Genomic DNA, 27,599 nt, shown 5'->3' with positions numbered 1-27,599 from the left:
AAAAAAGTACAAAAATGAAGGAGGTAGGTTTTTCTGTAGACTATTCTAAAAAAGGGCACCTGGATGATTGCATGAAATGTCATGCATAACATCTCTGCAAAAGAATAAAAGGTTAAAACTGGTATTTTGACACAAATGTCAGGATAAAGAAACACTGCACCTTTTGCGATTTGAAAATTGCAGCAGGCCATACTGCGATTTAATCTAATTTTAGATTAACTGCCCAGCCCTGATTCATAGCAAGATTTTATCAAATGAAACTAGAATTTAAAACCTTAGAAATGGGGAATGTAAATCTTGTTTTCAGACATTTATCTGCTTGTAACACCCTGCATCCTGCTGCTGCGACTTGCAGGCGACTGCATCAGATGGCGTGATTCCAGCTGAAACGGTTGTCACCAATGGCGTTCTAAAGCTCTGCATTGTGGATCTTTGGTGTTTGGAGGCGTTACGAGAGCATCAGAACAGCGGGTACGGAGCACAGACTGTGTGCATTCTGAATGCAGAGTGTAAATAACCCTGATATGGGTTTATAAACAGTCTTCTCTTAAGAAGGGATTCTGGATGAGCCAGTCTGCACTGAAGTGTGTTTCAGGATTACCACTTGGGCCTAAAATGAGACGAAAGGGGTTCAATAAAAGGTGTAAACAGGGTCAGAGTGAGGTCACTGACTCCTGTATGAATGTTGACGCACATCTAAGAACCAATCAGAGGAGCTTTCTAAAGCCCCATTTATGCTTAAAGCCTGGATGACCTCTAACCAACTCAAACTCAACAGCAATAAAACAGAGCTCATGGTGGTGGCCCCGAAAGCGCTGCTGCAGAAGGTTGGAGATCTCATGCTCCATGTGGACGGGACCTCCATCTGTCCGTCCTCCGAGGTCCGAAACCTGGGCGTCATCCTGGACTCCACCCTCTCCTTCCAGTCCCACATAAAGTCTGTCACCAAATCTGCCTTCTATCATCTCAAGAACATCTCCAGACTCCGACCATCACTCCCTGATTCTGTGGCTGAAACACTCATTCATGCTTTCATAACCTCCCGCCTGGACTACTGTAATGGAGTCCTGTCTGGAGTTCCCAGCAAAACCCTGGACAGGCTTCAGTACGTCCAAAACTCTGCAGCTAGAGTTCTCACCCGCACTAGACCCTGGCAACACATCACTCCGACCCTCATCCACCTCCACTGACTCCCTATCAAGTCCCGTATCAACTACAAAGTCCTCCTCCTCACATCCAAATCTCTCCATGCTCTGGCTCCCCAGTACCTTTCTGATCTCCTCCATCCATACACACCATCCCGCAACCTTCCATCTTCAGACACCGGCCTACTTTCCAAAACCAAACTCCGAACCTATGGAGGCAGAGCCTTCAGTGCTGCAGCTCCCACCCTCTGGAACACTCTTCCTGCAGACATCCGCAGCGCTCCATCTCTGGACATTTTCAAAAAACGTCTCAAGCACCACCTGTTCACCACAGCCTACAGTCTTCACTAAACCAGCCTCACACTCATCCTACCCTCACATAGTTTGTCCATGTCTATGAGTTCCTGTAAAGCGTCCTTGGGTTTCTTGAAAGGCGCTATATAAATTCAAGATATTATTATTATTATTATTATTATTATTATTAATGTTAAATACGGATACGGACGGAGCCTTCTGTGCATGCTTCACGTTCATTTCATCCGTATTTCTGCACGTTTCCATAAAGCTTACGGATACGGGCCAAACGGAGCAGTACCACCACAAACCGTGGGGGCAGTGTTGCTGTCACTACCTGATACGTAGCTCTAGTGAGACACAAAGAAGAAATAACAACGGCGGAACTTTTTGAGGGAAAGTTGTGCGAGTTGGTGAGAAACGCTGCCTCTGTTTTTGTCTTTTATGCAGAGGTACATTATCAATACCTCCTCCACAGTCGCCATGTTTGTTTTTGAGTTTGTTGTTGTCTTAAACTGTTGGTTCTGGGCTGCCCCCCCCCCCCCCCGTGGATGTATTGGTTAACATCCATGCCAACATAAAGGAGGCATGGAAGTATGTGAGCAGTGACGGTAACATCGTTTGAAAGGGACGTACACATTGTCGTACGTAAAGGGAGTATAAATGGGCCTTAAGGGTTAGAGCTGAGTGACGTCCGCTCTGATTGGCTTTCTTGCTAAACGACACAAGAGGCTAATTTCTGCTCTTGTTTTCAATGATTGCATCCCTCTGGAAACTTCTGTTCCTGACTGTCAGCGAGCGTCTCGCTTTGCAGAGCGACTGATGGAACAAACCGTGTGACTTCAGCGAACATGACCCCGAGCTCTGGGTTCAATGGCTTCTTTTATTGCAGCAACTTCCTTTACGACCATGACCTCATCTGGCTGAGTCCGACCCCCTTTAAGAAAATGCTGCTCCTCTGGCCTCCATTGCCTCATTGTGTAAATGGTGGAAAAAGTGATGTGTATCAGACACATTTCCTCATAACTGGGCTCACGTTAGTGCCTCTCAGCATGGCTGCCGATGTCTGAGCAGACTCTAGAGACACCTGAAGCTGCTGCGGGCCCGCTGAGCTCACGGCTTGAATTCATCCACTCAGAGATATCCTACGTTACCCATAATGCCTTTAAGAGAAAGCTAACAGCCTAATTGTCTTCAGCTGTGTTTTAGACTAGTTCTCTGTCATCTCTGAGGTATTTATGGAGCCCTCAAAGTCCAATATTCTTCATCTGCAGCTCCCTGCTCTGTCTCCATCTCTGAGTAAAGAATATTTCTCTTCTTTGTCTTTAAGGAGAAATAAAAAGGGTGGAGGGTGTTTTGGTTCCCATCCAGGATCAGGCCTGTGGTTCAGATCAGACACAATCCCAGACCAGGGTCAGGGAGAGACCAGGTTTGGTCTGGAACACTTCCTGTCCTTTTTGCACAGGTAATAATCAGTGAATACAAAATTTGTTGAAACTGGGATTTTACCTTAACCTTACAGAGAGACTGAACGTGAATTTAACCCTTTCAGGGTGGCTCTCTTTTGCCAATATTTTCAGTATTAATATTTCCAGGGAGTCCATCTGTCTCTGTTGGAGCAGCAGGCCGGCCTTCTCTGCAGGATTCTGGGCTGAAACGAGAGCAGATCTAAGGACAGACGAGCCTTTTTATCAGGATGTAGTTTAAAGCTTTATCACATTTACAGTAGTGACATACAAAACTATCATGGTCAGCATCACTGAACTTTTTACCCTAAACAAAACCAAAAAATCTCTTTAAGGTCAAAGTGAAAACAGATTTCTACAAAGTGATGTCATTAAAGGGATACTTCATCATTTTGGCAAATTCTTCCATCGCCATAATCCCTATAGTCTCAGTGATAGGTTCGTTACCTTCAGTTGTCGGTGTAAGCTGTTTTTAGATCGCTGCTGCTGAGTTCAGTCCTGCTGTGCCAACTCAATGTAAGCAGACGGTATTCCGGCTTTCCCTCATCAAACTCATCAAATACACAATCCAACAACTCCAAAACGCTCTCATGGACAAGCTTTGACCTGTACATTCACCACGCTATGAAATAATCATGGAACATTACGAGACGGAGATGTTTTAAAGCTAAATGCAAAGCTGGAACTACACTCCAGGCATGGCTGCTGCACTGTGTCCCTCCGCCCAGTGGTTTACTCAAGAAATAGTTCTGAGTATTTGCTTCATGCATCGTAATGTTACATAATTATACGTTATTATTCCTCAGCTCGATAGCGGCTACGTCACGTGTTTTGTTGCTCTGATTGGCCCGTAGAGATGTGACAGACAGAACTTTCACCCAATCATACTCTGAGTTTTTTTTAAAGCCTCTGACTTTTCTCAAACGTTTCCTGTTGAAGCTTTCCCAGATGGTCGTGTGAAACAAACCCATCAGGCGTGTCAGGTTATGAGCCCCCAGTGAAGGTGTAGAAACATCTCAGCTCACTGACTCAGCTGCAGGACTAACACTCAAAAACACAAATATATTGGAATTTCCCCTCGTGGGACTAATAAAGGAACATCTTATAGAAATCATCAGTCTTCTTCACGATGGTCCCCCTGGCTCGGTAGGTCATAGATATTCATCTCAATCTGTTTCAAATAAAACTCTCCAGGGAGCGTTTAAATAAAGATGATTCTTTAGTTCTGGGCTAAAGCACCAATCAGAGCTGTAAAAGACCTCCAGCTCCTTCCTGTGGATCTCCTCAGAGCAGAGACCATGAGATCCAGACCATCAGTCTCATCCCCCGTTGACCCATTTACCCCAAAAACTCTAACGGAGAAACTGAAAACGCTCCACACGTCACACTGATTTACAGCAAACCAACATGGCTCCCTCTACGTCTGTGCCAAGTATGATGTCATGTAGGTCACTTTCCCACATTATAATGGCGGCGGTGTGTTTGGCTCAGAGACGCTCATGGACAGAGTCCTCAGCATACAGAATGACATTTATATCAGACTCTAATAACTGGATTTGTTCTGGATTTTCTTTAGTGGTGAGTTCATGCAGACACGAGTTTGATGTCTTAATAACTCAGGAACATTCATCTGTGATTGGCTGTTGGTTTGATTCAAACAAACAGGACAGTTAACGGGAACATCCTGCTAGTTTATGTGTTTCTGAGTCTAAGCTCCACAGTGGGGAGGGTGTGTTTGTGCTGATGTCAGTGTCTGATGGTCTCAAAGCTCCATTCTGGTCTCATCAGACCAAAGAACTTTCTTCCTCTTGACCATGGAGTCTCCCACAGTCCTTCTGGTGAACTCTAGTCCAGATTGAATCTGAGTTTTCTTCAACAGTGTCTTTCTCTAAAGCTCTGACTGGTGAAGAACCCGGCCAACAGTTGTTGTCTGCAGAGTCTCTCCATCTCAGCTGCTGAAGCTTGGAACTCCTTCAGAGCAGTCATAGGGGTCTTGGTGTCCTCTCTCACTAGTCTCCTTCTTGCACGCCCACTCAGTGTGTGAGGACGGTCTGATCTAGGCAGATTTACACATGTGACATATTCCTTCATTTCTTCAGGATGGATTTACCTGAACTCTGGGGGATGTTCAGAGACTTGGAATCTTTTATTCTCTATCCATTTTTTAAATTTTCTCTGTGTTGCTTGGAGTGTTCCTTTGTCTTCATGGTGTAATGGTAGCCAGGAATAGAAATAAACCAGTGAGTGGACCTTCCAGACTCAGGTGTGTTTATACCACAGTCCCTCAGGTTTCACTTACTGAGACTACTAGCACCAGCTGGATCTTTAAAGGGAATATTTATGCAGTCACTGATTTTACACCACAGATTTTTTATTTAACTGACTTTTATTTTGTAGGAATGTGTGTTTGCTTTGACATTAGAAAGGATTTTTAAATATTTGTTTGTCTAAAAGCCAAAAAAAATCTCGACCATGATGTGACCAGTCCGTTATCTGTCTCTAACACCTCATTTAGCTCAAAGTCTTTGGTTGACATGGTCACGTTTTGAACTGTGACACCGGTGTTTGCTAGCTTTAGCATTAGCCTATTCAATACTATAAGCAGCGCTGTGACAATTTTCAGTTTCCTAAAACGATTAGCTGGAATCTAATACAGACATGTCTAGCTTTCTGAACTCTCCGTGTTCAAAACGTGCACAGACCATCAGCATCAGCGTGTCGATGATAAATGATTTTGAGACTAAAAAGACGTCAAAAATAAAAAGATTGTTACTTTAAACAGTTAAAATCCTGGATAAAATTCAAAGTTCTGAGCTCGAAATGTCAAAATATGAGATAATATCCAAAATCATAAGTTTTAAAAGTCAAAAGATAAGATAAAAAGGTAGAATTTTGAATCTAAGCCATCAATATTTGGGATTAAAAGCCAAAAGAAGACAAAATGATGAGTTAAAAATTTGAGATAAAGTTCAAAATCAAGAGTTTTAAAGGTCAAAATATAAAATAAAACTCTAAATCATTCATTTTAAATGTCAAGTTACGAGGAAAAAAATAAATTATGAGTTTTAAACTTCAAGATATGAGATAAAATTTTTAGATTTTAAATAAAAATGTCAATATTTGGGATTAAAGTCAGAGTTAAAGTTGAAAATGTCAAAATATGAAAAATAAGACAAAATAGTGAGTTGAAAAAGTGAGAGTACGAGAAAAAGTTCAAAATCATTAATTTTAAATGTCAAGTTATAAGAAAAAAAAATTAAATTATGAGTTTTAAAGTTTAATATATGAGATAAAATTTTTAGATTTTAAATAAAACAAGTCAATATTTGGGATTTAAGGTCAAAGTTAGGAGTTGAAAATGTCAAAATATGATAAATAAGAAAAAATAGTGAGTTAAAAAGGTGAAAATATGAAATAAAGTTCAAAATAAGGAGTTTCAAAGGTCAAAATATGGAATAAAACTCTAAATCATTCATAAAATGTCAAATTATGAGAAAAAAATTAAATTATAAGTTTCAATGTTCAATATATGAGATAAAATTTATAGATTTTGATTAAAAATGTCAGTATTTGGGATTAAAAGTCACAGTTAGGAGATGAAAATGTCAAAATATGATAAACAAGAAAAATCGAGTTAAAAAGGTGAAACTATGAAATAAAGTTCAAAATCATTCATTTTAAATGTCAAGTTATTAGAAAAAATTCAATTATGAGTTTTAAAGTTTCATATATGAGATCAAATCTTTAGATTTTAAATTTTACAAAGTCAATATTTGGGATTTAAAGTCAGAGTTAGAAGTTGAAAATGTCAAAATATGTCTTAAAATTAAAATTGTGAATCTAAATGGTCAAAATATGAGATAAAAGTCAAATTTATAATTTGAAAATGTCAAAGCCATAACTTTAAGTCATAATTGTGAGATGCAAAATTGAAAATATGAAAATATGAAAAGAGAACACAAACTTATTTTCCCACATTCCAGACTTTTTATCAAATTATTACAACTCTTTTCTCTTTCTAATTCTTGTGACTTAAAAATGAGGACAAAATATTTCAAATGTATTTTTCTGTTGTTTAATTCTGTACATATTCGACAAAGTCTGGAGATTACTGATGTCAAAATATCCCTTCAGAAAGTGCCATTAAAAGTTACTTCTTGTCAGGGCAACAGTTAAAAATCCAACTCATAGTAGCAACAGATCAGATCGAATACACAGTTATTCTCAGAAAATTTTCACAAGACAACTTACAAATGTTCTTATTCCAACCAACACCATTTTCAATGTTTAGTGTACACAGCGTTGTTTTTTTTTTACTTTTAAATATACTTCTAAGTACCATACTATGACAATTTGTGAATACACCTTTGATGACTAAAGCACAAGGCAAATTATTTCCAAGGTGTTGGAGGCCAACAGCCTGGATTTACAGTCAAAATGCATTCATAATGTAGTAAAATGACAATGCTTTTTCATTGGTTAATGGAGATGAAGTTAGCAACAAATCAATTAGTGATGAAAAGTAGTGCTGAAGTCTAAGGAAGCAGTTAAATGTTTTACAGTCATCTGAAGTTGTCCTAATGATTTACAGTCAACAGGCGATGCCAACAATCAATCAGAATAAGCTGAAGACGTTCTGATCATCCACTTACACTGACAATTGGTCCAAAGGGAAGGCAGGGAGGGGAAAATAACTCCACATAACACACGAGCGTGATGACTTTTGGGGGGGGGGCAGATTTGCAGACCTCATACAGGGGGCCAGTTCTAATACAAAAATCTCTCTCTGATTTGATCTGCTGGGCCGGGTATGACTGTACCACGGCCCAGATTTGGCCCCCAGGCCTTGAGTTTGACACCCCTGCTCTAAGTTCACCTAAAGTCATTACAGCCAGAGTCCTAACCAGGCCTGAAGCTGTAATTATCCTGTAAAACCAGTGACGTCTTTATTTGTACCCAATAACAGGAGGGTTCAAACATTCAGCCAATCACACGGCTGACTGGAGATTTCCAAAGGTCTCAGTATTCCAGACTTTCTCCAGAGCTCCTCGGTGAGATGGTGATCGGGCCAGGCAGGATTAGAGTCTCCCTCCTTCGTTCCTGGTTTCCCTCCGGAGATTTAAATGAAGTGAAGCAGCTCAGCAGCTGGCTCCAGCTCTGACAGATGTGCTGGGTCAATAAAAAGACGCATTGTTATCAAGGCCGGCCCTCTGGAAACCCAAAAGGACGGAGTGAGCTCTCTGTGAAACAGAGGACTGGTTATTTTTTCCAGTGAATCTGAATCCACTCACTGTACCTGAAAAATAGAACATGCATCAGCGTTGCCATGGAAACCTTCAGCTGTTGCTACAAACAAATAACAAACAGGAGCAGAGAGCTCGGCCCGTGTCTTCAGTTCTCCATCTATTTAGCATCTTCTCTGTGAATCGGCAGGGTTTATACGGCCCTCAGCCTCCATCTACCTTAGTGCATCCACCGTAATCATTCTCTCTGCAGTCATCCAATCAGCAGGTTCAACAGCAGACTCACTGTGTTCCTATTGGACCGTTCCAAACTGGTGACTCTGCCTCTCTGTGTGTCCAGAACATCACCAACAATTCAGAGAATCTGGAGAAATCTCTGAGAGCAAGGGATGAGGCTGACGGGACCCTCAGGGGCCCTCAGGGGCCACTGCGTTAAACGACAGTTAAAGCTGATCATGGAGAGAAGAAGCCATATGTGAACAGGATCCAGAAACACCGTGGTCCGTCTTCTCTGGACCAAAGCTCATTTAACATGGACTGAGGAAACATGGAAAACTGTTCTGTGGTCAGAGGAAACTACAGAACTGTGTCCTGTGGACTAAAGAGGATCTGGAGCATCCAGCTGGTTCTCCTGGCTCAGGTCTAAAGCCTGCATCTCTGATGGTATGGGTGCATTAGTGCCTATGGCGTGGGCAGCTCTAACATCTGGAGAGGAACTATCAATGCTGAGAGCAGAGAGAGCTTTTAGAGCACTGATACTCAGCGTGTGGCTCTTCTGTGATTATTTATGACATTTTGTGAAATTTGTGGTCTAGTTTTCAAACATTATTCCCCCAGAAAACCTTCACAAAGGGAAACTTCTGTGCCACTTTTCACCCGTTTAAGCTGCTTGTTGCCATCAAATACCACTTTTTTTCTAACTTTTTTGCCCATTTTGACACTTTTTGACAACTTTTTATGCATTTTTTGCCACTTCTATCCTTTTTTTTCCCTTTTCACCATTTTTCTACAGATTTTGACCCATTATAGCAACGTTTTGTCATTAAATACCACTTTTGTCCTAGTTTTTGCCCATTTTAGCCACTTCTTTTTGCCACTTTTATCTCATTTTTGCCCCTTTTCACCCATTATAGCTAACTTTTACCATTAAATACCACATGTTTCCTAGTTTTTCCCCGTTGTTGCCACTCTTGAATGCTTTTTTCCCATTTTAGTCACTTTTCACTCATTTTTTTCCCACATTGAGACCATTTTATGTCACCTTCAACTCATGTTTTGTCACTTCTCACCCATTTTTTGCTACTTTCTGACCCCTTTTCCACTTTTCCTTCCCATTCTCACCCCTTTTCACCCATTTTTGCTGCCTTTCACTTATTTTTACTGCTACTTCAAGCTGTTTTTGCCACTTTTCACTGCTTAGATTGTGGCTCTAGCAAAGGTTTTTTTCAACAATTTGGCTCTCTGGTTGAGCAGAGTTTTAGAGACACACCCAGACAACGTCTCTGTCAGGGACGGCCTCGATTATTTCAGCAAGACCATCACAACAGCATGGCTTCACAGGAGAAGAGTCCGAGTCCTGAACTGGTCTGACTCCTGTCCAGATCCTTCACCAATAGAAAACATTTGGAGCAAAGAAGACCCAGGACTGTTGAACAGAGACGATAATGGGACAACATTCCTCCCCCACAGACTGTTGTTAAAGAAGAGAGGATGCTACATGATGGTAAACATGGACCTGTCTCTACTTTTTTTAACGTGTTGCTGCCGTCAGATTCAGAATGAGCTATTATTTTCCTGAGATGGTGAAATGTCCCAGTTTAACCTCTGACCTGTTGTTTCTGTTTTAGTCTGAATCAGATCTGGCTGCTTTCAGCTCTGTGTAGCAGGAGTTGATGGTTAGAGGTGTGAGTGGTTCACAGACTGACCAACCATTGGACTCGCTGCTGTTGCAGAAACATTGAGCGCCCTGGTTCTAAATCCAGACTCCAGTGCTGAGCCGGACTGGCGAGCGTTCCTCCATCACCAAACACCGGAGCTCATCCTCTGAACGAGAACAGATCCCCTCAGCCTCGCTCCAACATCTGGTGGAAAAAGTGAAACCAGAGGAGTGGAAGCTGTTCGCAGCAGATTACTGCTCATGGTTTAGGAATGACATGTTTAACCATCACATGTGGCTGTAATGTAAAGGTGTCAACATGATGCTAGCCATGTAGATCACGTGGAGGCTTTCAGCCCCCGGGGTTCAGACATTTACGGGCAGCTGCCGTCCTAGCGGGGGGGCAGAGGACAGGAGGCTGCAGATATCTGTTATCTATAAATCCTGCCTGCCTTAGTGGCGTCCCAGTGTTTCTGGTGGTGCTGGAGAGGACTGAAAGCCTGCCGGTGTCCGTGTTTGCAGGGTGACGGCCCAGCGCAGCCAGGAGGATGCTGAGGAGGTGGAGCGGGAGCGCAGGAGGAGAGCCAGGGAGAGGCAGAGAGGAGAGGGGAGTGTCTCCTGGCCAGAACCCCCCCAGCAGAATGAAATCCCTCTCAACATAGAGTGAGTATGAGGAATTTTACTCTAAGCTGGTAAAGTCTGACACTAGTCTTCCTAAAGGAATGTTCCAGAAAAACAACAGGGACCAGCTGCATGTTTGTAAAGTGCTTGTTCTTATTCAGATGTATCAGGTAACTAAGTACGAATACTTTCTTACTTTACTTAAGTAGAAATTTTGGGTATCTATACTTTACTGGAGTAATTATTTATAGAGCGTTTTGGAGTTGTTGGATTGTGTATTTGATGAGTTTGATGAGGGAAAGCATAAATACCGTCTGCTAACATAGTGTTAGCTGTGCCGCTGGTATATCAGCCCCCCAGATCTAGAAACAGCTTACACCGTCAACTAAAGGAAACGAACCTGTTACTAAGACTATAGGGATTATGGCAATGGGCCAATTTGCCAAAATGTTGAAGTATCCCTTTAAGAAGTATTTGTGCTTAAATGTAAGTAAGTGTTTCAAAAAACGACCTAATGTAAGTTTTATACATGATGCTTTATGCGACATCGTGCCCTTTACCCCCCCTCCGGGGTCCCCGATCTCGACGCAGTTATTTTGGGGGTCACGGGCTGAAAAGTTTGGGAACCCCTGCTTTAAGGTCGCTTTTGCCCCTGGCCCATCCACAATCCCTCCAAGACTTAGCCCCCCCCCCCCCCCCACACCTTTCAGTAAATGTGTGCTGAAACAAGCCGCTCTCAGATTTTCCTCTCATGATGTCATGTGGGGAGTTAGCCCCGCCCCCAGGTTCGATTGGCCCTCCCTGCTTGGAAGAAAGTTCTGCCCTCCTCTCCTGATCTTCCTCTCAGCTGGTGGAAGCACATCCATTTCATGATAGGGGCGTGGTCAGGGGCGGAGTCAGACAGCTCAGTAACATTTAAAGCCACAGACACAGAAACAGCTGGTTCTGAGGGCTGAAACAGAGAGGTTTTTAGACATGCAGAAATATACCAGAGTTTTATTACAGCATCAAACTTCACAGACATGTTTTAGGACTTCTGAGACCGATACAAACTTGTCTTACAGGGTCAAATCTGGACCTTTAACTAAGTATTTCCACCTTCTGCCTATTGCTGCCTCTGTTGACCCATTATTGCCACTATTAACCGCTTTTCTCACTTTTTTACCGGGGGTGAATGATTTTGCAAAATCAACAAAAACAATTTTAAATGTGTACTCATTTCAGATGAGCTCATAGAAGTGGGCGGGACTTCTGAATGTTTCTTAACTTCCATCAGTAATGCATTGGTGTTCTGTGGTAACTGGCAGTGGTTGTCTGAAGTGTTCCTGAGTCCACATCGTAGTATCCATCACAGAATGATGGTGGTTTTTAACGCAGGGCCACCTGAGGGGTCGAAGGTCATGGGAATTCAGTGTTGGTTTTCAGCCTTAGGTGCAGAGATTTCAGGTAACCTTCTTACCTGCAGAATGCTCCTGCTGTTTTTTTAAGCATTCTATAACCTTATCTGGTTTATCTCCTTAGCTTTTATATTTCCTTTGTCGAAGTGTGACATTCCTACCAACAGCCAAGAAACCCTAATCCACCATGAAACACCTTATTAAACCACGCGTGTCCTTTTACACACGTGTGTATGAAGACCTTTAACTAACAAGACACAACATGTCAACAAGTGAGGCTTCAGTGATTCCTGCAGCTTCTTATTTATTCTAGCAAGTTTAACAAAACTGTTTGAACTGGTTTAAAGATTATTTATGAAAATATGTACTCATAAAAAACAACTTTGGCTGCCAGCTTAGAGTGGGACTGAACACTATCAGCCTTGTTTTCGAATGTTTGTAGTTGCAGGACCCGTTTATGTCTTTGTTGTACTAACAGACTGGATGCTAACGTCCTTAATGTTAACAGTGGTGTCTTTATTCCTGGCTGTGCTGATTACATGGAAAAAGGCTGGTGTATGTGTGTGTAATTGTGTGTTCAGTCCAGTGATGCAGCAGCTAAATCAGCTGAGATAGCTGTCTCTGGTCGATCGCTCTGAGATGAGAAGAGGGGAAGGGTGGAGAAGGGAAATACAATGCTGACTCAGGAAAAATGCCATGGCTCTATTTGTCTGGAGGTTTGCAAATGTTCAATTGATCTATGGCTAAGCCACGCCCCCTCCACTCTTCACTCAGTCGCCCAGCCTCTCAGGATACCTTGTGTTGGAGTCGTATGTACCCCATGTACACATTTGACCATTTTGAAGATTAAAATCTCAATAAAACCCCATAAAAACCAACTAGAGACTTTTCTCCTTTTCAGTTCAATGGACGTCAGGCAGCCGATGTCCAAGTGTATTAGAGTGGCTATACGCACTGTGATTGGCCCATCGCATTCCAGGGCTGGACTAAGCCATAGGTAAATTGAAACTGGTGCCCTCTTGAGGTCCCTTTAAGAAGAGATCATGTGACAAAGTGCCCTCTTTAGGTCCCTTTAAGTAGAGATCATGTGACAAAGTGCCCTCTTTAGGTCCCTTTAAGAAGAAATCATGTGAGAAAGGACCCTCTTTAGGTCTCTTTAAGTAGAGATCATGTGACAAAGTTCTCTCTTTAGTTTCGTTTAAGTAGAGATCATGTGACACAGTGCCCTCTGTAGTTCCCTTTAAGTAGAAATCATGTGACAAAGTGCCCTCTTTAGGTCCCTTTATGTAGAGATCATGTGACAAAGTGCCCTCTTTAGGTCCCTTTAAGTAGAAATCCTGTGACAAAGTGCCCTCTTTAGGTCCCTTTAAGTAGAAATCATGTGACAAAGTGCCCTCTTTAGGTCCCTTTAAGTAGAAATCCTGTGACAAAGTGCCCTCTTTAGGTCCCTTTATGTAGAGATCATGTGACAAAGTGCCCTCTTTAGGTCCCTTTAAGTAGAAATCCTGTGACAAAGTGCCCTCTTTAGGTCCCTTTATGTAGAGATCATGTGACAAAGTGCCCTCTTTAGGTCCCTTAAAGTAGAGATCATGCGACAAAGTGCTCTCTTTAGTTCCCTTTAAGTAGAGATCATGTGACAAAGTTCTCTCTTTAGTTCCCTTTAAGTAGAGATCATGTGACAAAGTGCTCTCTTTAGTTCCCTTTAAGTAAAGATCATGTGACAAAGTGCCCTCTTTAGTTCCCTTTAAGTAAAGATCATGTGACAAAGTGCCCTCTTTAGTTCCCTTTATGTAGAGATCATGTGACAAAGTGCTCTCTTTAGTTCCCTTTAAGTAAAGATCATGTGACAAAGTGCCCTCTTTAGGTCCCTTTATGTAGAGATCATGTGACAAAGTGCTCTCTTTAGTTCCCTTTAAGTAAAGATCATGTGACAAAGTGCCCTCTTTAGTTCCCTTTAAGTAAAGATCATGTGACAAAGTGCCCTCTTTAGGTCCCTTTATGTAGAGATCATGTGACAAAGTGCTCTCTTTAGTTCCCTTTAAGTAGAGATCATGTGACAAAGTTCTCTCTTTAGTTTCCTTAAAGTAGAGATCATGTGACAAAGTGCCCTCTTTAGTTACCTTTAAGTAGAGATCATGCGACAAAGTGCTCTCTTTAGTTCCCTTTAAGTAGAGATCATGTGACAAAGTTCTCTCTTTAGTTCCCTTTAAGTAGAGATCATGTGACAAAGTGCTCTCTTTAGTTCCCTTTAAGTAAAGATCATGTGACAAAGTGCCCTCTTTAGTTCCCTTTAAGTAAAGATCATGTGACAAAGTGCCCTCTTTAGTTCCCTTTAAGTAGAGATCATGCGATAACTTGCTCTCTTTAGTTCCCTTTAAGTAGAGGTCATGTGACAAAGTGCCCTCTTTAGGTCCCTTTGAGTAGAGATCATGTGACAAAGTGCCCTCTTTAGTTTCCTTTAAGTAGAGATCATGTGACAAAGTGCCCTCTTTAGTTCCCTTTAAGTAGAGATCATGTGACAAAGTGCCCTCTTTAGGTCCCTTTAAGTAGAGATCATGTGACAAAGTGCCCTCTTCAGGTCCCTTTAAGTAGAGATCATGTGACAAAGTGCCCTCTTTAGGTCCCTTTAAGTAGAGATCATGTGACAAAGTGCCCTCTTTAGTTCCCTTTAAGTAGAGATCATGTGACAAAGTGCCCTCTTTAGGTCCCTTTAAGTAGAGATCATATGACAAAGTGCCCTCTTTAGGTCCCTTTAAGTAGAGATCATGTGACAAAGTGCTCTCTTCAGTTCCCTTTAAGTAGAGATCATGTGACAAAGTGCCCTCTTTAGGTCCCTTTAAGTAGAGATCATGTGACAAAGTGCCCTCTTTAGGTCCCTTTAAGTAGAGATCATGTGACAAAGTGCTCTCTTCAGTTCCCTTTAAGTAGAGATCATGTGACAAAGTGCCCTCTTTAGGTCCCTTTAAGTAGAGATCATGTGACAAAGTGCCCTCTTTAGGTCCCTTTAAGTAGAGATCATGTGACAAAGTGCTCTCTTCAGTTCCCTTTAAGTAGAGATCATGTGACAAAGTGCCCTCTTTAGGTCCCTTTAAGTAGAGATCATGTGACAAAGTGCCCTCTTTAGGTCCCTTTAAGTAGAGATCATGTGACAAAGTGCTCTCTTCAGTTCCCTTTAAGTAGAGATCATGTGACAAAGTGCCCTCTTTAGGTCCCTTTAAGTAGAGATCATGTGACAAAGTGCTCTCTTTAGTTCCCTTTAAGTAAAGATCATGTGACAAAGTGCCCTCTTTAGTTCCCTTTAAGTAGAGATCATGTGACAAAGTGCCCTCTTTAGGTCCCTTTAAGTAGAAATCCTGTGACAAAGTGCCCTCTTTAGGTCCCTTTAAGTAGAAATCATGTGACAAAGTGCCCTCTTTAGGTCCCTTTAAGTAGAAATCCTGTGACAAAGTGCCCTCTTTAGGTCCCTTTATGTAGAGATCATGTGACAAAGTGCCCTCTTTAGGTCCCTTTAAGTAGAAATCCTGTGACAAAGTGCCCTCTTTAGGTCCCTTTATGTAGAGATCATGTGACAAAGTGCCCTCTTTAGGTCCCTTTATGTAGAGATCATGTGACAAAGTGCCCTCTTTAGGTCCCTTAAAGTAGAGATCATGCGACAAAGTGCTCTCTTTAGTTCCCTTTAAGTAGAGATCATGTGACAAAGTTCTCTCTTTAGTTCCCTTTAAGTAGAGATCATGTGACAAAGTGCTCTCTTTAGTTCCCTTTAAGTAAAGATCATGTGACAAAGTGCCCTCTTTAGTTCCCTTTAAGTAAAGATCATGTGACAAAGTGCCCTCTTTAGTTCCCTTTATGTAGAGATCATGTGACAAAGTGCTCTCTTTAGTTCCCTTTAAGTAAAGATCATGTGACAAAGTGCCCTCTTTAGGTCCCTTTATGTAGAGATCATGTGACAAAGTGCTCTCTTTAGTTCCCTTTAAGTAAAGATCATGTGACAAAGTGCCCTCTTTAGTTCCCTTTAAGTAAAGATCATGTGACAAAGTGCCCTCTTTAGGTCCCTTTATGTAGAGATCATGTGACAAAGTGCTCTCTTTAGTTCCCTTTAAGTAGAGATCATGTGACAAAGTTCTCTCTTTAGTTTCCTTAAAGTAGAGATCATGTGACAAAGTGCCCTCTTTAGTTCCCTTTAAGTAGAGATCATGCGACAAAGTGCTCTCTTTAGTTCCCTTTAAGTAGAGATCATGTGACAAAGTTCTCTCTTTAGTTCCCTTTAAGTAGAGATCATGTGACAAAGTGCTCTCTTTAGTTCCCTTTAAGTAAAGATCATGTGACAAAGTGCCCTCTTTAGTTCCCTTTAAGTAAAGATCATGTGACAAAGTGCCCTCTTTAGTTCCCTTTAAGTAGAGATCATGCGATAACTTGCTCTCTTTAGTTCCCTTTAAGTAGAGGTCATGTGACAAAGTGCCCTCTTTAGGTCCCTTTGAGTAGAGATCATGTGACAAAGTGCCCTCTTTAGTTTCCTTTGAGTAGAGATCATGTGACAAAGTGCCCTCTTTAGTTCCCTTTAAGTAGAGATCATGTGACAAAGTGCCCTCTTCAGGTCCCTTTAAGTAGAGATCATGTGACAAAGTGCCCTCTTTAGGTCCCTTTAAGTAGAGATCATGTGACAAAGTGCCCTCTTTAGTTCCCTTTAAGTAGAGATCATGTGACAAAGTGCCCTCTTTAGGTCCCTTTAAGTAGAGATCATATGACAAAGTGCCCTCTTTAGTTCCCTTTAAGTAGAGATCATGTGACAAAGTGCCCTCTTTAGGTCCCTTTAAGTAGAGATCATGTGACAAAGTGCCCTCTTTAGGTCCCTTTAAGTAGAGATCATGTGACAAAGTGCTCTCTTCAGTTCCCTTTAAGTAGAGATCATGTGACAAAGTGCCCTCTTTAGGTCCCTTTAAGTAGAGATCATGTGACAAAGTGCCCTCTTTAGTTTCCTTTGAGTAGAGATCATGTGACAAAGTGCCCTCTTTAGTTCCCTTTAAGTAGAGATCATGTGACAAAGTGCCCTCTTTAGGTCCCTTTAAGTAGAGATCATGTGACAAAGTGCCCTCTTCAGGTCCCTTTAAGTAGAGATCATGTGACAAAGTGCCCTCTTTAGGTCCCTTTAAGTAGAGATCATGTGACAAAGTGCCCTCTTTAGTTCCCTTTAAGTAGAGATCATGTGACAAAGTGCCCTCTTTAGGTCCCTTTAAGTAGAGATCATATGACAAAGTGCCCTCTTTAGTTCCCTTTAAGTAGAGATCATGTGACAAAGTGCCCTCTTTAGGTCCCTTTAAGTAGAGATCATGTGACAAAGTGCCCTCTTTAGGTCCCTTTAAGTAGAGATCATGTGACAAAGTGCTCTCTTCAGTTCCCTTTAAGTAGAGATCATGTGACAAAGTGCCCTCTTTAGGTCCCTTTAAGTAGAGATCATGTGACAAAGTGCCCTCTTTAGGTCCCTTTAAGTAGAGATCATGTGACAAAGTGCTCTCTTCAGTTCCCTTTAAGTAGAGATCATGTGACAAAGTGCCCTCTTTAGGTCCCTTTAAGTAGAGATCATGTGACAAAGTGCCCTCTTTAGTTCCCTTTAAGTAGAGATCATGTGACAAAGTGCCCTCTTTAGTTCCCTTTAAGTAGAGATCATGTGACAAAGTGCCCTCTTTAGGTCCCTTTAAGTAAACATCCTTGACAAAGAGCTCTGCAGGGTTTCTTTTGAATAGACATCACAGTAAACGATGCCCTCCATGATGCCCTTCCAGTGGACAGAAAGTGGTAAAGCTCTCTTTAAATGACTAAGATGTGTGTTCAGTCCGTTCCTTCTTTGTCTCTTCTCTTCCATGCTGCCCACTGTCCTGTCTAAATAAAGGCCACAGATAAATCCAATACTGTTGGTATTTAGAGCCATGATAGACTATCAAACAGTTAAAGCCATCATGAATAGCAGATCTAATCCTGGGCATCTGATTCTGCTTTTGTTTTGCTGAGCCAGCAGTTTTAATTAATCGATCCTTTCTGAACCTGAATTAGCTGAAGTTTAAAACAAACACAGCCATCATTACCAAACCACAGGGAGCCCTCTGGAGAGAACTTCAGCTTTAATGTTGTAAGCACTCAGGAGGTCCACTCTGCTGACCTGGGACAAGACTGCTACTCTGTTTACTGTTTCCATGGAGACGGAGGCTGCAGGTGCAGTCTGCCACCTGTCACCTGGTCAACACTCTACCTCATCAGAATGCTTTAATAGGTTAACATCAGAGACACGGGGCTGGTTATCAGGATCCAGACCCAAGTGGCTGTAAGCTATAAACCCCTGTTATGTTTACAGGAACATCTGAAGAACACCACAGCCCTCACACTCACAGCTGTCATTTACGTCCACTAGAGGTCACCGTCTCATACAGACCTCCACCTCTCCATGGTTGTGTGTAGTCCCCTGATTGAAAGGAGCACAAAGATAATGGAGAATGTAGAGAGAGTTTGAATCAGGTTTCATGTTAGAACACACTCTGCCATGTTCAAGTAATCGTTTAAATGAGATAATCAAGGCATGAGAGAAAAAAGTGGCTGAACAAGGGTCAGCAGTGACTCACTGAGGATCTGACTGATGTGGTTTCTATCTCTTTCTAGTCCAGACGAGGAGCTGAAGCCAAGCTGCTGTTTGGTCCTGGAGGAAGATGAAGGCTTCAGCGACTGGACTCACAGACTGGAGAACCGGAATGAGCAGGAGGTACAGGACACCTGCGGGGCCAGACTGCAGAGATCTACAACATCAGAGAAACCAGAGACTGGAGAGGAGAACCATCAGGAGGACCGAGAGGAGGGCCGTAACCCAGAATGGAGCAGACAGTCCCAGGAAGCTCCAACAAAACCACCAGAGAAGGTACATGGTCCAACAGAGAAGTATATGGTCCACCAGAGAAGTATATGGTCCACCAGGGAAGGTACATGGTCCAACAGAGAAGGTACATGGTCCCTCAGAGAAGGTACATGGTCCACCAGGGAAGGTACATGGTCCAACAGAGAAGGTACATGGTCCACCAGGGAAGGTACATGGTCCAACAGAGAAGGTACATGGTCCCTCAGAGAAGGTACATGGTCCACCAGAGAAGGTACATGGTCCCTCAGAGAAGGTACATGGTCCACCAGGGAAGGTACATGGTCCAACAGAGAAGGTACATGGTCCAACAGAGAAGGTACATGGTCCACCAGGGAAGGTACATGGTCCAACAGAGAAGGTACATGGTCCAACAGAGAAGGTATATGGTCCACCAGGGAAGTATATGGTCCAACAGAGAAGGGACATGGTCCAACAGAGAAGGTACATGGTCCACCAGGGAAGGTACATGGTCCACCAGGGAAGGTACATGGTCCAACAGAGAAGATACATGGTCCAACAGAGAAGGTACATGGTCCACCAGAGAAGGTACATGGTCCAACAGAGAAGGTACATGGTCCACCAGGGAAGGTACATGGTCCAACAGAGAAGGTACATGGTCCACCAGGGAAGGTACATGGTCCACCAGGGAAGGTACATGGTCCAACAGAGAAGGGACATGGTCCAACAGAGAAGGTACATGGTCCAACAGAGAAGGTACATGGTCCACCAGGGAAGGTACATGGTCCACCAGGGAAGGTACATGGTCCAACAGAGAAGATACATGGTCCAACAGAGAAGGTACATGGTCCAACAGAGAAGGTACATGGTCCACCAGGGAAGGTACATGGTCCAACAGAGAAGGTACATGGTCCACCAGAGAAGGTACATGGTCCAACAGAGAAGGTACATGGTCCACCAGGGAAGGTACATGGTCCAACAGAGAAGGTACATGGTCCAACAGAGAAGGTACATGGTCCCTCAGAGAAGGTACATGGTCCACCAGGGAAGGTACATGGTCCACCAGGGAAGGTACATGGTCCAACAGAGAAGGTACATGGTCCAACAGAGAAGTATATGGTCCACCAGAGAAGTATATGATCCACCAGGGAAGGTACATGGTCCAACAGAGAAGGTACATGGTCCAACAGAGAAGGTACATGGTCCACCAGGGAAGGTACATGGTCCAACAGAGAAGGTACATGGTCCAACAGAGAAGGTACATGGTCCACCAGGGAAGGTACATGGTCCAACAGAGAAGGTACATGGTCCACCAGGGAAGGTACATGGTCCAACAGAGAAGGTACATGGTCCAACAGAGAAGGTACATGGTCCACCAGGGAAGGTACATGGTCCCTCAGATAAACACAGTGAAACTAGAGCTTTAGATTGACCTGGATGCTCCAACAAATCCACCAGAGAGGGAGCTTCCCGTGTGCTTGAATAGGGTTTGTTTTATTTGTGAGTTCTCTGGTGTTCAGACTGGTCTTTTATTTCATTCTGACAACATTTTTCTGGAATCTAAGACCTTCCAAAGTGTGACAGTATTTTTCCCTGGCTAAGGTTTTGAAACCCCTCTACTCTTCGGTGCCAGAGTCATGTAATGTTATCTCTTTTCCTTTTCAATCATTTTAGATGTCAAGCAACAGAAAAGAAGTCAGGATGTCCTACAGCTCAACAGTCTTCCTCCCACAGGACGTCAGGCTGCCTGACAGGACGTCCTACCTGGTGGCGGGGACGATGAAGCCACGGTCTGTTCCCTGTTGTGTCTTTTACAGTGAAGAATGAATGGTTGTTCTGCTCAGTGTAAACGTATTTTATGAGCTCAGATGATGACGGTTTCTCACCGTGTTGATCAGAGGAGCTCCTGTCCTCCACAGCAGAGGAGGCTGCAGGATGGATGGGGAGCTGAAACAGGAGGAGCAGAAGGAGGACATGGAGGTTCATCCTGATCTGCAGAGGGTGAGGAGGCCAACAGAGAGCAGACAGGGCTACAGAGAGGAAGAGGAGGAGGAGGAGGAGGAGCTGGGCTCCACACATGAGGAGAAGGAAGCCTTTCACATCTGGAGGGAGCAGAAGCTCGAGGAGGAGGAGGAGGAGGAGCTGGGCTCCGCACATGAGGAGAAGGAAGACTTTCACATCTGGAGGGAGGAGAAGCTCGAGGAGGAGGAGGAAGGCGAGATGCCAGACGAGGTTGGTGACAGTTGCTTTTCCACCTGCCCATGATTCGTGCTTTTTCTACCTAACAGAAGGATGTGTTCTCACAAATCACCAAGTATGTTCAGATTTGAAAAGCATGCATAAGTTACAACAATCCTCACAGTTCATAAATCTCTCTGACTTGGCTTCTAATCCTGAAGTAGTAAAGTTAAAGAACATGTGTTTGGCTGTAAAAGTGCAGAAATGGGGCCTGATGTAAGATCTAACAAATTTCTTCAGCTGTCGTTTGCCAGTGTGCACTCAGTTTTCTGTCTGGGTGGGCATTCAGCAAGTTCAGAGGGTTTTTGTTTTTACATGAGGGTAGATATGCACTATGTGGACAAAAGTATTCATCCACACCTGTTAATTATTAAATTCAGGTGTTCCAGTCAGACCCACGGGTGTATAAAATGGTTTTAAAGTTGCAAAAATTGTTGAAAAAAATGTAATGAAAGGGGTTAAAAAGTGTCAAAAATGGAGAAAAGGAGTGGCACAAAGGGGATGAAACATGTAGGAAACGTGGTTTAAAAGGGGTTAAGAATGCAAAAATTGGGTTAGTGAGGCAAAAAGTATCAAAAAGGGGTTAAAAGTGTCAAAATGGGTTAATACTGGTGCTAACTGACAATTAGGGAGGGCCCATTCTCTTGGATTTTCAGGGGTCCAATCCTGTTGTCAGGCCTGCTGCCTTCTAGATAACAGGGTTTAGATCTTACTGGTGATGACTAAAATGTCCTGTAGTTTAAACTACAGTACAAATACTACTACAATAATATTTCAATCAGACCAAACTATTTATTTAATTTTGTATATTTAAAGTCCGGCCCCCGGAGTTTCTGTTGAGACTAAATCTGGTCCTTGTGCAGATGGACTTGATGACCTCTGCTCTACAGGATGAATGGACACACATTCACACAGGAACACTCCAAGACTGTGTGGAAACCCTTCCAAGAAGAGAGGAGGCTGTTAGAGCTGCTAAAGGCGGCAAACTCCTTATTTAACCTGGATCTGAATAGAATATCATCACAGTCCCTGCTGGTAGAACGCTCAGATGCCTGAAACCTTTTAGTGAGTCTTTGACATGTAGTTAGAGGAGGACTTCCTCTCTTTACAGGAGCTAACAGATCAGTAGCCCAGTGACGATTTATGAATGTTGGTGTTTGTGTTCCAGAGGTCAGAGGTCAGTAGAAGTGATGAGGTGAACAGGACGCCTTCAGTCTCTGTTAGCAGCAGTGAAGGAGACGAGACGTTCAACTGCTACGGACCCATGAGCCCCACGTTTAAGGTATCTCAGCAGACCAAGGCAGCGTCTTAAAGGTCACGTTGTCGCCATTTTCCACCTTTCAGTCGTGACCCAAATGAAGTGTTTGGTTATAATGCAAGATCATAAACTAAACCATCCTTTTCTTTCCCCTCTGTGTGTCTCCTCCAGAAACTCTTAATCCAGTTTTACCCGGTAAGCCCTGCTCACATTTCTGTTCACATGCTTGCACCTGAGATTATTAACTATCATTGCCAGTATTATCTGACTTTATGATGATTGTTTATGAACCACTTTTTAACCTAAGATCAGAAATAATTTTCATTTATTTATTTAAAACTAATAAATAAAAGCATGTAAATATGCCATATCAAAGCTATATGATCATTTCCATCTTCAGTCCTCATCAGATTAATGATTCACATAAATGTGCATAGAGCTTCACTAGACACAGGCAGCTTAACAACCAGCAGATGACATGTTCAAATAAATCAGTGTTGCATTAAGGTGCATTGGTTTGGTATTCCAGATTAATAAAACTGTGAATGTTCAAAAACAGAGATATTTGAGTTTATAAATGTTTGTTTGGACTCTGGACATTAAGTTTTAGTCAATAAAACCAGGATTTATGGTCACCCTACATCACAGTTCAGCTGCATAAGGGAGGAGGGAGGTAAACTGGTGAAGTGCTGGGATCAAGCAGATCATCATGAGGGTCTGCTGTAAATCACATGCGTGTTTGTGTGTATTCCCAAAGTAAAAGGGCTCTATGAAAAATATTTGTTATTACTGAGCTTCTGCAGCTAACAGGATCTGTATCTTTCTACAGGATGAAGCAAACAGCAGAGTTTCAACAGACAGTAGATGCAAGGTGAGCACTGCTGTATGATGGGATTGTGGAACCATATAATAACAATACAATACAGTAAAATATAATTATATAACATAACATACCATAAACTACCATAATATACCATAATATACTATTATATACCATACCATTATAAAAAATACATACCATAGTACACCATACCATTATATATCATACCATTATATACTTTACCATACCACAACATTACCATACCATAATACACCATACCATAATATACTATACCATACCAAAATATACCATACCATACCATAGTATACCATACCATTATATACTATACCATACCAAAATATACTATACCATCCCATACCATAATACACCATACCATAATATACTATACCATACCAAAATATACCATACCATACCATAGTATACCATACCATTATATACTATACCATACCAAAATATACTATACCATACCATAATATACCATACCATAATATACTATACCATACCAAAATATACCATACCATACCATAGTATACCATACCATTATATACTATACCATACCAAAATATACTATACCATACCATAATATACTATACCATAATATACCATACCATAATATACTATACCATACCAAAATATACCATACCATACCATAGTATACCACACCATTATATACTATACCATACCATAATATACTATACCATACCATAATATACCATACCATAATATACTATACCATAATATACTATACCATAATACACCAAACCATAATATACACTACCATGCCATAATATACCATACCATAATATATCATACCATAATATATCATACCATACCATAATATACCATACCATAATATATCATACCATTAGATACTACACCATACCATAATATACCATAACATTATATACCATACCATACCATAATATACCATACCATAATACATCATACCATTATATATCATACCATTAAATACTATACCATAATATACTATATCACAATATACCATACCATAATATACTATACCATACCATGATATACCATACTATTATATACTAAACTATTATATACTATACCATACCATAATATATCATACCATTATACACAATACCATTATATGCTATACCATTATTTACCATACATACCATAATATATCATACCATAATATAACATACCATCATACACTTTACCATACCATAACATAACATACCAATATACATCATACCATAATATATCATACCAATAAATACTATACCATAATATACTATACCATACCATACCATACATTATATGCCATCCCATTATATGCTATACCATACCATACCATACCATACCATACCAAACCAAACCATTATATACCATACCATAAAATCCTATACCATACCATTATATACCATACCATGCTATAATAAGCCATCCCATACCATAAAATACTATACCATACAATTATATACTACACCATACAACACCATAATAACCATACAGCTATATACTCTACCATATCATAATATACCATACCATTATACACAATACCATAATATACCATACCAATATATACCATACTATTATATGCTACACCACACGATTATATAACATACAATTATATACCTTACCGTAACATGCCATACCATAATACATCATACTACAATATATCATACCATTAAATATTATACCATCCCATACCATAATACACTATATCATTATATGCTATACCATAATATACCATACCATAATATACTATACCAAACCATAATATACCATATTGTAATATACAAAACCATACCATAATATATTATACGATAATATACCATACCATCCCATAATATACCATACCATTTTATACAATACCATACCATAACATACCATACCATAATATATTATACCATTGTATACTATACCATACCATTATATACTTTACCATAATATACCATACCATTATATACCATACCATAATACACTATACCTTACCATAACATACCATACCATAATACATCATACAATAATATACCATACCATGAAAAACTATACCATACCATAGCATACTATACCATAATATACCATACATGCTCTATACACCATACCATAATATACCACACCATCATATACTATACTATACCATAACATACCATACCATAATACACCATACCATAATACACCATACCATATCATAACAATACCATACCATTATATACCATACACTACCATAATAATCCATACCATACCATAAAATACTATACCATACCTTTATGTACTACACCATACAACACCATAATAACCATACAGCTATATACTCTACCATACCATATAGACCATACTATTATACAAAATACCATTATATACCATCCCATTAAATACCATACCATTATATGCTATACCATGCCATAATATACTATACCATAATATACCATACCATTATATACTGTACCATACCATCATTTACTATACCATACCATAACATACCATATCATAATATACTATACCATAATATACAATTCCATGATATACTATACCATACCATTATATACCATACCATAACTTAACATACCATAATACATCATACCATAATATATCATACCATTAAATACTATACCATACCATAATATACTATATCATAATATACCATACCATAATATACCATACCATAATATACTATATCATAATATACCATACCATAATATACCATACCATAATATATCATACCATTATAACAATACCATAATATACCATACCATTATATACCATACCATACCATAATATACTATACCATACCATTATAAACCATACCATTATATACTACACCATACCATTATATACCATACCATAATATATCATACATAAAATATCATTCAATAATATACCATACCATTTTATACCATACCATACCATAATATACTATACCATACCATTATAAACCATACCATTATATCCTATACCAAACCATAATATACCATACCATAATATACTATACCATACCATACCATACCATAATATACTATACGATGATATACCATACCATAATATACTATACCATACCATAACATACCATAATAAGCTATACCATAATATACCATACCATTATATACTATACCATACCATAACATATCATACCATAATATGCTATACCATTATAAACCATACCATAATATCCTATACCAAACCATAATATACCATACCATAATATACTATACCATAATTTACCATACCATAATATAATATATCATACCAAAACATACCATACATAATATGCTATACCATAATATACCATACCATAATATACTATACCATACCATAATATACTATACCATACCATAAAATGCCATACCATAATATACTATACTATACCATTATTCACTATACCATACCATAACATACCATATCATAATATACTATACCATAATGTACCATACCATAATATACTATACCATACCATTATAAACCATACCATTATACACTTTACCATACCATAATACACCATACCATTATATACCATACTATTAAATAGTATACCATACCATAATATACTATACCACAATATACCATACCATAATAAACTATACCATACCATTATATACTATACCATACCATAACATACCATAATAAGCTATACCATAATATACCATACCATTATATACTATACCATACCACAAAATACTTTACCATACCATAACATACCATACCATAATATGCTATACCATTATATAACATACCATAATATACTATACCATACCATAATATACTATACTATACCATTATACACTATACCATACCATAACATACCATATCATAATATACTATACCATAATGTACCATACCATAATATACTATACCATACTATTATATACCATACCATTATACACTTTACCATACCATAATTTACCATACCATAATACACCATACCATAATATACCATACTATTAAATATTATACCACAATATACCATACATACTATAATATACCATACCATATTACACAATACCATAACATTACCATACCATTATATACCATACCATACCATAATATACTATACCATACATTATATATCATACCATACCATAATATGCCATACCATAATAAACTATACCATACCATTATATACCATACCACACCATAATAACCATCCTGTTATATACCATACCATACCACACCATTGTATACCATACCATAATAAACTCTACTATACCAGATTTTATTCCACTGAACAGCTCTTTTTTTCTGCCATCACTCAGATTTAAGTGGTTTCCTTGACGACCAACACTGGAGCATGTCTTCTCAAATGTCTGATTACCTTTTACCATGTGCATGTTAAAATATTCTTTTAACTTTTAACCATTTATTGTCCTGATTCTTCCCTCAGATCATAGAGAGGA

At 40.2% G+C, this 27,599-nt stretch overlaps 1 protein-coding gene across 4 annotated transcripts in view; it reads left to right on the top strand.

Moving 5' to 3' along the window:
- Positions 1-27,599, top strand: part of LOC121508157 (lymphocyte-specific protein 1-like) — a 53,894-nt gene that overhangs the window by 6,315 nt on the left and 19,980 nt on the right. For 2 of the 4 annotated variants that reach the window (XM_041784780.1, XM_041784754.1), the window contains exons 2-9: positions 10,547-10,687; positions 18,691-18,943; positions 20,573-20,688; positions 20,797-21,130; positions 22,305-22,418; positions 22,566-22,589; positions 23,224-23,265; positions 27,587-27,599. The exon at positions 27,587-27,599 is cut by the window's right edge and continues 19 nt beyond it. In XM_041784780.1, coding sequence (XP_041640714.1) covers positions 10,547-10,687; positions 18,691-18,943; positions 20,573-20,688; positions 20,797-21,130; positions 22,305-22,418; positions 22,566-22,589; positions 23,224-23,265; positions 27,587-27,599 — 1,037 coding nt within the window. The remainder of the gene's footprint in view (positions 1-10,546; positions 10,688-18,690; positions 18,944-20,572; positions 20,689-20,796; positions 21,131-22,304; positions 22,419-22,565; positions 22,590-23,223; positions 23,266-27,586) is intronic. The other 2 variants (XM_041784772.1, XM_041784764.1) reach the window with 2 other exon arrangements.

This window comes from Cheilinus undulatus, linkage group 1 (genome assembly GCF_018320785.1).
Source record: "Cheilinus undulatus linkage group 1, ASM1832078v1, whole genome shotgun sequence".
NCBI lineage: Eukaryota > Metazoa > Chordata > Actinopteri > Labriformes > Labridae > Cheilinus > Cheilinus undulatus.
The sequence above is the reverse complement of the archived record's forward strand: the minus strand, read 5'-3'. Positions and strand labels throughout refer to the sequence as shown.